The following is a 12457-nucleotide window of genomic DNA, read 5'->3' as shown; positions in this document are numbered from 1 at the left end:
CTCCTGGGATCCATGAGGTCCTCATTCCAACCCTAGCCTCATCTGTAGGAAGCCCTCTACACTCCTGGGATCCATGAGGTCCTCATTCCATCCCTAGCCTCAAATGTAGGAAGCCCTCTACACTCCTGGGATCCATTAGGTCCCCATTCCATCCCTAGCCTCATCTGTAGGAAGCCCTCTACACTCCTGGGATCCATGAGGTCCTCATTCCATCTCTAGCCTCATCTGTAGGAAGCCCTCTACACTCCTGGGATCCATGAGGTCCTCATTCCATCTCTAGCCTCATCTGTAGGAAGCCCTCTACACTCCTGGGATCCATGAGGTCCTCATTCCACCTCTAGCCTCATCTGTAGGAAGCCCTCTACACTCCTGGGTTCCATGAGGTCCCCATTCCATCGCCAGCCTCAGCTGTAGGAGGCCCTCTACTCTCCTTGGGTCACAGAGGTCTCCCATTCCATCCCTAGCCTCATCTGTAGGACGCCCTCTACACTCCTGGGATCCATGAGGTCCTCATTCCATCCCTAGCCTCATCTGTAAGAAGCCCTCTACACTCCTGGGATCGACGAGGCCCTCATTCCATCCCTAGCCTCATCTGTAGTAAGCCCTCTACACTCCTGGGATCCACGAGGTCCTCATTCCATCCCTAGCCTCATCTGTAGGAATCCTTCTACTATCCTGGGATACAGAGGTCCCCCATTCCATCCCTAACCTCATCTGTAGGAAGCCCTCTACACTGCTGGGATCCACGAGGTCCCCATTCCATCCCTAGCCTCATCTGTAGGAATCCCTCTACACTCCTGGGATCCATGAGGTCCTCGTTCCATCCCTAGCCTCATCTGTAAGAAGCCCTCTACACTCCTGGGATCCATGAGGTCCTCGTTCCATGCCTAGCCTCATATGTAGGAAGCCCTCTACACTCCTGGGATCCATGAAGTCCCCATTCCATCCCTAGCCTCATCTGTAGGAAGCCCTCTACACTCCAGGGATCCATGAGGTCCTCATTCCATCCCTAGCCTCATCTGTAAGAAGCCCTCTACACTCCTGGGATCGACGAGGCCCTCATTCCATCCCTAGCCTCATCTGTAGGAAGCCCTCTACACTCCTGGGATCCACGAGGTCCTCATTCCATCCCTAGCCTCATCTGTAGGAATCCTTCTACTATCCTGGGATACAGAGGTCCCCCATTCCATCCCTAACCTCATCTGTAGGAAGCCCTCTACACTGCTGGGATCCATGAGGTCCCCATTCCAACCCTAGCCTCATCTGTAGGAAGCCCTCTACACTCCTGGGATCCATGAGGTCCTCATTCCATCCCTAGCCTCATCTGTAAGAAGCCCTCTACACTCCTGGGATCCATGAGGTCCTCATTCCATCCCTAGCCTCATCTGTAGGAAGCCCTCTACACTCCTGGGATCCACGAGGTCCCCATTCCATCCCTAGCCTCATCTGTAGGAATCCCTCTACACTCCTGGGATCCATGAGGTCCTCATTCCATCCCTAGCCTCATCTGTAAGAAGCCCTCTACACTCCTGGGATCCATGAGGTCCTCGTTCCATGCCTAGCCTCATATGTAGGAAGCCCTCTACACTCCTGGGATCCATGAAGTCCCCATTCCATCCCTAGCCTCATCTGTAGGAAGCCCTCTACACTCCAGGGATCCATGAGGTCCTCATTCCATCCCTAGCCTTGTCTGTAGGAAGCCCTCTACACTCCTGATATCCCTGAGATCCCCCATTCTATCTCTAGCCTCATCTGTAGCAAACATTCTAATCTCCTGGGATCACAGAGGACCACCATTCAAACCTCTAGCCTCATCTGTAGGAAGCCCTCTACTCTCCTTGGATCACAGAGGTCACCATTCCAACCCCAGCCTCATCTGTAGGAGGCCCTCTACACTCCTGGGATCCATGAGGTCCCCATTCCATCCCCAGCCTCATCTGTAGGAAGCCCTCTACACTCCTGGGATCCATGAGGTCATCGTTCCATCCCTAGCCTCATTTGTAAGAAGCCCTCTACACTCCAGGGATCCACGAGGTCCTCATTCCATCCCTAGCCTCATCTGTAGGAAGCCCTCTACACTCCTGGGATCCATGCGGTCCTCATTCCATCCCTAGCCTCATATGTAGGAAGCCCTCTACACTCCAGGGATCCATGAGGTCCTCATTCCATCCCTAGCCTCATCTTTAAGAAGCCCTCTACACTCCAGGGATCCATGAGGTCCTCATTCCATCCCTAGCCTCGTCTGTAGGAAGCCCTCTACACTCCTGGGATCCATGAGGTCCTCCTTCCATCCCTAGCCTCATCTGTAAGAAGCCCTCTACACTCCTGATATCTCTGAGATCCCCCATTATATCTCTAGCCTCATCTGTAACAAACATTCTAATCTCCTGGGATCACAGAGGACCACCATTCAACCTCTAGCCTCATCTGTAGGAAGCCCTCTACACTCCAGGGATCCATGAGGTCCTCATTCCATCCCCAGCCTCATTTGTAGGAAGCCCTCTACACTCCTGGGATCCATGAGGTCCCCATTCCATCCCCAGCCTCATCTGTAGGAGGCCCTCTACACTCCTGGAATCCATGAGATCCCCATTCCATCCCTAGCCTCATCTGCAGGAAGCCCTCTTTCCACCTGAGATCCCAGAGGTCCCGCATTTCACCTATAGCCTCAGCTGTTGGAAGCCCTCTATCCACCTGAGATCCCAGAGGTCACACATTTCACCTATAGACTCCTCTGAAGGAAGCCCTCTACTCTCCTTGGAGCACTGAGGTTCCCCATTCCATCCCTAGCCCCATCTGTGGGAATCCTTCTACTCTCCTTGGATCCCAGAGGTCTCCCATTCCATCCCTAGCCTCATCTGTAGGACACCCTCTACACTCCTGGGATCCATTAGGTCCTCCTTCCATCCCTAGCCTCATCTGTAGGAAGCCCTCTACACTCCAGGGATCCATGAGGTACCCATTCCATCCCTAGCCTCATCTGTATGAAGCCCTCTACACTCCAGGGATCCATGAGGTCCCCATTCCATCCCTAGCCTCATCTGTAGGAAGCCCTCTACACTCCAGGGATCCATGAGGTACCCATTCCATCCCTAGCCTCATCTGTAGGAAGCCCTCTACACTCCAGGGATCCATGAGGTCCCCATTCCATCCCTAGCCTCATCTGTAGGAATCCTTCTACTATCCTGGGATCACAGAAGTCCCCCATTCCATCCCTAGGCTCATCTGTAGGAAGCCCTCTACACTCCTGGGATCCATGAGGTCCCCATTCCATCCCTTGGCTCATCTGTAGGAAGCCCTCTAAACTCCTTGGATCCATGAGGTCCCCATTCCATCCCTAGCCTCATCTGTAGGAAGCCCTCTACACTCCTGGGATTCATGAGGTCCTCCTTCCATCCCTAGCCTCATCTGTAGGAAGCCCTCTACACTCCAGGGATCCATGAGGTACCCGTTCCATCCCTAGCCTCATCTGTAGGAAGCCCTCTACACTCCAGGGATCCATGAGGTCCCCATTCCATCCCTAGCCTCATCTGTAGGACTCCTTCTACTATCCTGGGATCACAGATGTCCCCCATTCCATCCCTAGCTTCATCTGTAGGAAGCCCTCTACACTCCTGGGATCCATGAGGTCCCCATTCCATCCCTTGGCTCATCTGTAGGAAGCCCTCTAAACTCCTTGGATCCATGAGGTCCCCATTCTATCCCTAGCCTCATCTGTAGGAAGCCCTCTACACTCCTGGGATTCATGAGGTCCTCCTTCCATCCCTAGCCTCATCTGTAGGAAGCCCTCTACACTCCAGGGATCCATGAGGTACCCGTTCCATCCCTAGCCTCATCTGTAGGAAGCCCTCTACACTCCAGGGATCCATGAGGTCCCCATTCCATCCCTAGCCTCATCTGTAGGAATCCTTCTACTATCCTGGGATCACAGATGTCCCCCATTCCATCCCTAGCTTCATCTGTAGGAAGCCCTCTACACTCCTGGGATCCATGAGGTCCCCATTCCATCCCTTGGCTCATCTGTAGGAAGCCCTCTAAACTCCTTGGATCCATGAGGTCCCCATTCCATCCCTAGCCTCATCTGTAGGAAGCCCTCTACACTCCTGGGATTCATGAGGTCCTCCTTCCATCCCTAGCCTCATCTGTAGGAAGCCCTCTACACTCCAGGGATCCATGAGGTAACCATTCCATCCCTAGCCTCATCTGTAGGAAGCCCTCTACACTCCTGGGATCCATGAGGTCCCCATTCCATCCCTTGGCTCATCTGTAGGAAGCCCTCTAAACTCCTTGGATCCATGAGGTCCCCATTCCATCCCTAGCCTCATCTGTAGGAAGCCCTCTACACTCCAGGGATCCATGAGGTCCCCATTCCATCCCTAGCCTCATCTGTAGGAAGCCCTCTACACTCCAGGGATCCATGAGGTACCCATTCCATCCCTAGCCTCATCTGTAGGAAGCCCTCTACACTCCAGGGATCCATGAGGTCCCCATTCCATCCCTAGCCTCATCTGTAGGAATCCTTCTACTATCCTGGGATCACAGAAGTCCCCCATTCCATCCCTAGGCTCATCTGTAGGAAGCCCTCTACACTCCTGGGATCCATGAGGTCCCCATTCCATCCCTTGGCTCATCTGTAGGAAGCCCTCTAAACTCCTTGGATCCATGAGGTCCCCATTCCATCCCTACCCTCATCTGTAGGAAGCCCTCTACACTCCTGGGATTCATGAGGTCCTCCTTCCATCCCTAGCCTCATCTGTAGGAAGCCCTCTACACTCCAGGGATCCATGAGGTACCCGTTCCATCCCTAGCCTCATCTGTAGGAAGCCCTCTACACTCCAGGGATCCATGAGGTCCACAGTCCATCCCTAGCCTCATCTGTAGGAATCCTTCTACTATCCTGGGATCACAGATGTCCCCCATTCCATCCCTAGCTTCATCTGTAGGAAGCCCTCTACACTCCTGGGATCCATGAGGTCCCCATTCCATCCCTTGGCTCATCTGTAGGAAGCCCTCTAAACTCCTTGGATCCATGAGGTCCCCATTCCATCCCTAGCCTCATCTGTAGGAAGCCCTCTACACTCCTGGGATCCATGAGGTCCTCCTTCCATCCCTAGCCTCATCTGTAGGAAGCCCTCTACACTCCAGGGATCCATGAGGTAACCATTCCATCCCTAGCCTCATCTGTAGGAAGCCCCCTACACTCCAGGGATCCATGAGGTACCCATCCCACCTCTAGCCTCATCTGTAGGAAGCCCTCGACTCCTCTACTCTCGTGGGATCCCTAGAGTGACCCAATGTGCAAGTTGAAAGTACCCTTAAGAGGAGCCATAAGCAAGCCGATATGAAGCCATATGCCATTCTGTATGTCAGGAGGAGAGGAGTTCCCTGGTGCAGCTCACAGAAAATGTCCAAGGCCCTGTACAAACATGTTTGTACGCCCAATGGTGTCAGGAAAGAGAGAGAAACCAAAGTGTAGAAAGTATCCAAAGCGAGGATCTGGCCCTCAGAAAGAACTACCGGATCCCTGATCACTGATCAACTAATTTCAAGATGGCAGGCAGCCGCTTTGGAACCCTAGAGAGCTGCGCCGCATGGCAGACCGCTGTGCAACAGAAGCCATATGTGTCATTGATAGTTTGCCGAGAGATTACCCAACCATCAGAGACAGTTATTCTGCTAACACATCTGCCACAAATAATACAGTCACACGACCGGCCTGAGCCCTGCTGGCCTATTTAAGGGAAGAGGGGTGGTGTGGTTGTTAGAAGCCAAAGTGCAGAGCTGTGGGAGAGTTCTAAGCGCAATACAGCTCAAACACGCTCTGGTAAACCTATGCTTTACATATTTAGATACATCTTCTTCTCATGTCAGGGGGAGATCTCTCAGCTGTTTTTTCGCTTACAATATCAATGTGGTGAATGGCACTAGCATGGGCAGGTTGGACCGCCCATGCCATACTTCCTTATTCAACGCCAAGGAAATATGCTAGTAGCCCGTTGAGTAATGACAGTACAGGGATAAAAATATATTGTCAGTGCATGGGCTTAACCTCAGGTTTTTAAAGTCTGAAACATTCTCACGCCCCTCGGAGGTCATTGGGGAAGCAGATCGTGTGCAACTGGATAACTCTACCATCTGTCCTACTGCTGAAGAAATAGCACTCATGCCACTGAACTCCTCATCGCTGCCAGACCATACCTTTCCAAAAGACAACTGCTTAACCATAGCACAAGCAGTGATAGACGCCAAACTGGACTATTGCAATGTCCTCTTTGCGGGCACATCCGCCCACAACATACATAAGCTCCAGATGATTCAGAATAGTGCCCTTCGAACAGCATTACACCTGCCTAAACATAACCACAGATCTGAGGCCAGGAAAGCAGTACACTGGCTTCCGATACGACAAAGAATCCTCTTCAACACAATCACCATTCCACACAGATGCATATCCAAAGCGGCTCCACTATACCTAACGCAACACAATGTTCCCCACCAAACGGGTAGGCCCACCAGAACACCCTATGCCCACAGACTGATCCAACCCAAATTCAAACGAACCAGAGCAGGAGCAGCAAGCTTCCCTGTCATTGCTGTAAATCAATGGAACTCTTACTGGGCCTTTAGCAAAGCCTTGAAAACGTGGCTGTTCAGCCGAACTAATTGACAATAGCCATCACCACCCAACCCAGCACTCCCGGCACGACAACGGTACTGTCGCTGTAATTTAACCATCATGTTTGTACCTACCAATTCTCTGTAGCACCTTCTAATCTTGTTTTAAGAATTTCCCCAACTATTGGGACTCATGTAACTGGATTGTAGCGCCCCGATGCCCAAGGGCTTGTGTGCACTGTATAAATGCAAAAAATAAATAAATAGAATTCTTTAGGGCAAACATTATAGGAATAAATGGTATGATGACGTTTTTGTTATCATGATAAACATATGTTAAAAACATTCTTGGAGATGAACCCGAAACCAGTAAATGGCTTGAAATTAAAATGCCTTCGGACAAGATATAAGGCAGCTATAATAGAGGCCAAAAAACCTTTCTGACAGAGCAGATTTCCAGAGCCGCTAACTCTGCAGAGGCACTATTTAATTACAGGACCAAAGGAATTCCAGAGATAGCCCAAAAGAGATTAGTTCAGACAGTCGGTGTAACCAGATTTAATTGGCCTTTAGTTCAAAAATTAAAGATATCATGAAGACAATCTCCTCCTCTCACAATTGGCACAAGCCTGCAGCAAGGCTGAAGGCAGCTAAAGATACTAAAAGGATAGCATGGTCAATATAGGCAGGGCTATCAATCAAACGGACCATGCTGTCAACAATAGTCTGGCGTTAAGCACCCGTTCGTGGGGCTGGAATGGGTGTTAACGGCCGGGCGGCGGGACCCGGGACGTTAACACCTCAACACACTTTCTTGAGGGGATTTCAGTTGAGCGCAGAGAAACCCAAGATCGTAGTACCCGTTTACTTAGATTAAATACTAAAAACTAAAAATACTCTTTACCACTGCCCCAGGAAGATGTATTCTGTCTTTCGGCTTCCATGATCACCTCTTTGCTGGTGACACTCAAATCTTTTTCTTTCCCTCCTTCACTCTAACCATTTCGGACGGGATTACCAAGTGTTTTATTGCGACCACTGGATGGCTCTTCACTGGATGGCTCTTCACTAGATGGCTCTTCACTGGATTACTCTTCACTGCCTAATATTGAATGCTTCAAAAACAGAAGGTATCTTTCTCCTGGCTTCCAAACCCCTCTCTCCCCTCTCCTGTCTCTAATCTCCACATTCATGCTCAGCAAATGATACATGTGCTTGTCCCTATTTCTTGGCCTAACTCTCTACTCCTTCTAGATAAAGTCTGCAAATTTGCTACCGTACTCTCTACAACCTTCCCAGATCCTTTCTCAGCTCCAACAACCAACACTAATGCTCGTTGTCTCTTCATGCACAACTGCTCCCTTTTCTAGTTTGGCTTCTGAGTCTACAAAGCTATCAATGGTCCTTCCCTCGTTCCATGTCGGCCCTATACCTCCTCTCGCTTCTGCTCCTTATGCCCCGCTCAACTGGAATCCACTGCCCATAACAATGAAAGCCAGCTCAGCTGTGGATCTCTTGAAAGTTCAATTCAAACTACACTTAACTTGCCAAAGAGTGATTTGCACCGCCCTCCTCCACATTCTCCCTACCTGACTCAATGACTCCCTCAAATTCCATTTAATAATGAAATCGTGTATATTTCTAAAGCACACCTCTTCCAATGTTACATTTCAAAGTCACCTTTTTCGCATATATCTATTTTCTGTTTTGCTTTGTCTGTCCGTGGTCTATGTCCCACTGTGTTCACACCCTCATAAACTGGCATACCACTTGTTCTCATCTTCTTGGAATGACTTTGCCATCTGTAAGAGTTATTGTTAGTCATTTCTGATAGAAATGGGCATCCCTGTTCTTCAATTAAGAGTAGGACTCGTGCAATGAAGATCACTGGTAAGTAATCCAAGCATTCCCAGTCCGCTAATCTCCCCATCTCTCAACTACCCTTCAACTAAGAGTAGGACTCGTTCAATGAAGATCACTGGTAAGTAATCCAAGCATTCCCAGTCCGCTAATCTCCCCATCTCTCAACTACCCTTCAACTAAGAGTAGGACTCGTGCAATGAAGATCACTGGTAAGTAATCCAAGCATTCCCAGTCCGCTAATCTCCCCATCTCTCAACTACCCTTCAACTAAGAGTAGGACTCGTTCAATGAAGATCACTGGTAATAATCCAAGCATTCCCAGTCCGCTAATCTCCCCATCTCTCAACTACCCTTCAATTAAGAGTAGGACTCGTGCAATGAAGATCACTGGTAAGTAGTCCAAGCATTCCCAGTCCGCTAATCTCCCCAACTCTCAACTACCCTTCAATTAAGAGTAGGACTCGTGCAATGAAGATCACTGGTAAGTAGTCCAAGCATTCCCAGTCCTCTAATCTCCCCAACTCTCAACTACCCTTCAATTAAGAGTAGGACTCGTGCAATGAAGATCACTGGTAAGTAGTCCAAGCATTCCCAGTCCGCTAATCTCCCCATCTCTCAACTACCCTTCAATTAAGAGTAGGACTCGTGCAATGAAGATCACTGGTAAGTAGTCCAAGCATTCCCAGTCCGCTAATCTCCCCATCTCTCAACTACCCTTCAATTAAGAGTAGGACTCGTGCAATGAAGATCACTGGTAAGTAGTCCAAGCATTCCCAGTCCGCTAATCTCCCCATCTCTCAACTACCCTTCAATTAAGAATAGGACTCGTGCAATGAAGATCACTGGTAAGTAGTCCAAGCATTCCCAGTCCGCTAATCTCCCCATCTCTCAACTACCCTTCAATTAAGAATAGGACTCGTGCAATGAAGATCACTGGTAAGTAAGTAGTCCAAGCATTCCCAGTCCGCTAATCTCCCCATCTCTCAACTACCCTTCAATTAAGAGTAGGACTGGTGCAATGAAGATCGCTGGTAAGTAAGTAGTCCAAGCATTCCCAGTCCGCTAATCTCCCCATCTCTCAACTACCCTTCAATTAAGAGTAGGACTCGTGCAATGAAGATCACTGGTAAGTAATCCAAGCATTCCCAGTCCGCTAATCTCCCCATCTCTCAACTACCCTTCAATTAAGAGTAGGACTCGTGCAATGAAGATCACTGGTAAGTAATGCAAGAATTCCCAGTCCGCTAATCTCCCCATCTCTCAACTACCCTTCAATTAATAGTAGGACTCGTGCAATGAAGATCACTGGTAAGTAATCCAAGCATTCCCAGTCCGCTAATCTCCCCATCTCTCAACTACCCTTCAATTAAGAGTAGGACTCGTGCAATGAAGATCACTGGTAAGTAATCCACTACACTGTCCCAAGGTCCTCTTCCTCGGCTGGACCACAGTGGGTTTGAAAATAAATATGAAAAAATTGAATGAAATCTCCCAGATAAGTGCCAAAAAACAGAATGGGTACCCCACAAATAAGAGATCCTACATTTGGAGAGGAAAGGCTATAACCTAACATGTTTACCACATGTTCATGTTGGGCACCATACAAATCATACAACCGTACTGCATGACCAAAGTGCATGCAATTTCATTCGTATCTAATACCACACGTTGTCTCCATTCACTGGCACGAGTAACAAGCTGAGAATCTATTCATGGGCAAGAGGTGTGTGAATATACAAATATAAAAGTTAAATAGCAGAGGAAGTGTAACACTTCCAGTAAGTCGATGTATTGAAGGAAGAAATACTGCCTCCACATCTCCTCAAGTTGGAAATCTGAATCACACCCTGTTGGAACACAGTACGGTTTAGACAAGAGAAACCACTGTGCACTGTACTGTGTTGCTTATAAATGTGTGTGGGCCCCTCCATTTTCCTCACTGGACCACTCCTTTAGCCACTCTTATTTTGCATATTGAAATGGGGGGTAATTAAGCTCCCATTCCCTTCACGCACACATGTGTGCATGCGCAAATATCACCGAAGAGGCCCCATCTGCCTCCACACAGCACACACCTGCGTGTACACATTTGCATCAAAACGTCTTTTGTGAATGATGTTCAGTTTATGCACATTTTGGGAGCATCCCACTGATTATGGTCCTGATTTGTAAATCAGGCCCATGCCGCCCAGAGCCCCAACTCAATAGTGGACCAGGACTGTTTGAGTATCCATGCTATAGGTAAACCATGCCTCACTATTGTCCTAGAGGGGAAAGCCATACTGGGACCCTATACACGTATTCACTGTGGTTAAACCAAAGGGAATGCTCTAAAGTGGGCACTGTGGAGGCAAGCACAAGGGGTTTCCTTAACAGCTTCTGTAGAAAGCTCCCCAAGAATGAGTGGAGTTGGGAATGTGATTACACCAGGGCTTGGCTAAGATAGAGAGGGCGGGGGGCTGTAGGGTTGGATAGAAAGGACACTCAAGTGAAAGAATAGCAGGAACTTACTCCAGCTTCTGCAGTTGGCAGCGTGGGTGTTGCAGTCCTTGACACAGCTGTGCCACTCCAGAGTCCTCCAGTGGATTATCAGCCAGGATCAGTTCTGTGAGAGATGGGTTGGTGCTGAGAACAGAGGCGAGATCTGCGCAGGAGGATCCGGTGAGCGAGCAATTGCACATCCTGCCAAAGACGGGAACATATAGAAAGCAATCTTAGCTCGGGAATGGCTGTGCCTTCATTATCAGTGTACATGTTATCATGTATCATCAACATGCAGGTGATATTAAAAGGAGGAATTCCACATGCAATGAAATCTGGTCAAAAAAACGTTGTCTAAATAGTTGTTTTAAGTTTTGGCTCTCCGGTGGCACAACCAGCGAAGAGCCAAATTATTGCTGTATGTGGGCATGAAGCTCTTCCCTAAAAGATACTCAAGCACAGGAAGCAAGCGGCAGAGGGTCGAAACAGCGAGGATTGTGCTAGGAATCACTTGGATAAATTGGTCAAGTAAGACGTGGCAGCAAATATTAGAATCGGCAGAGCACATAACGCAGGCCGCACTAGGAAAGATACTAACTCAGAGCCACGAGACATTATTCTTAAACCGCACAGTTATAAGACTGGAGAAAATATTGCAGCAGCAAGACAGTAGCAAAGAATCCAATACACTGGTTCCAGCCTTCAGATATTCCATGATATCTGCTCAACAACACTGGGAAAGTGGCAAGAGTTGACATCCTAAACCTAAAAAGGATTGGTTACAGGTGGTCCTATCCTATGGCTCTGAAGTTCTGGCATAAGGACCAAAAACTATGGGTTGGGTTCAAGGCTCAGGGGCTCCATATTATGAACCCGTCGACGTGAACAGAGGATGTAGAGAAGGAAAAGTCACCCAAATCCAAACATAGAAAGCCACAAAGGGGATATCATCCTCCTCACTGGTGACTGCAATGGAGGGGGGGATTCCGGGTGCATGATCCGTCTGATCGATCCGCCGTCAGGTTTCTAAAGCTGCCATGTCAAACAATCTATGGACCAGGGATAAACCCCAGCGAACGGTAAAGACATCCGCTAGACGTTCTCCTCTTAGGGTTATGCTTTGTAGTGATGGCATAATTACATTCTGTCATGGTACTCTGTAGTGGTGGAGATGGATAGGGGAGTTGCTCCTCCCTTAGGAATACATGTGTATACTAGCATTGGGCTCCCTGAAGGAACATCTCTAGGGAGGACACTCAATCGATGCTGATGATGGGGAGCACCATGCTCCCTTGGGGGACGCCCCTTTGTTTATGGTTTAGTGGCTCTCCTGGGGGTGGAGGGGGTGTACGAGAGACTGTGAACATTTTCCGCCCGCAATTTTAGAGGGTAAGGAGGGGTGTTTATAGTGAGAGGGCATTAAGTTACTAATTTCACGTACAGGGCACAGAAGAGATATTAGCAAAGAAGTATAAGGACAAAATAATTGGGAATCTGT

At 48.9% G+C, this 12457-nt stretch overlaps 1 protein-coding gene across 2 annotated transcripts in view; it reads right to left on the bottom strand.

The window, feature by feature from the left end:
• Positions 1 to 12457, bottom strand: part of LOC138452985 (NACHT, LRR and PYD domains-containing protein 3-like) — a 481434-nt gene that overhangs the window by 317255 nt on the left and 151722 nt on the right. For both annotated transcript variants that reach the window (XM_069605362.1, XM_069605363.1), the window contains exon 6: positions 10990 to 11160. In XM_069605362.1, the coding sequence (XP_069461463.1) occupies positions 10990 to 11160 (171 nt within the window). The remainder of the gene's footprint in view (positions 1 to 10989; positions 11161 to 12457) is intronic.

The sequence above is a fragment of the Ambystoma mexicanum genome, chromosome 4p (assembly GCF_040938575.1).
Source record: "Ambystoma mexicanum isolate Mex_15411 chromosome 4p, UKY_AmexF1_1, whole genome shotgun sequence".
In the NCBI taxonomy this organism is placed as follows: domain Eukaryota; kingdom Metazoa; phylum Chordata; class Amphibia; order Caudata; family Ambystomatidae; genus Ambystoma; species Ambystoma mexicanum.
The sequence above is the reverse complement of the archived record's forward strand: the minus strand, read 5'-3'. Positions and strand labels throughout refer to the sequence as shown.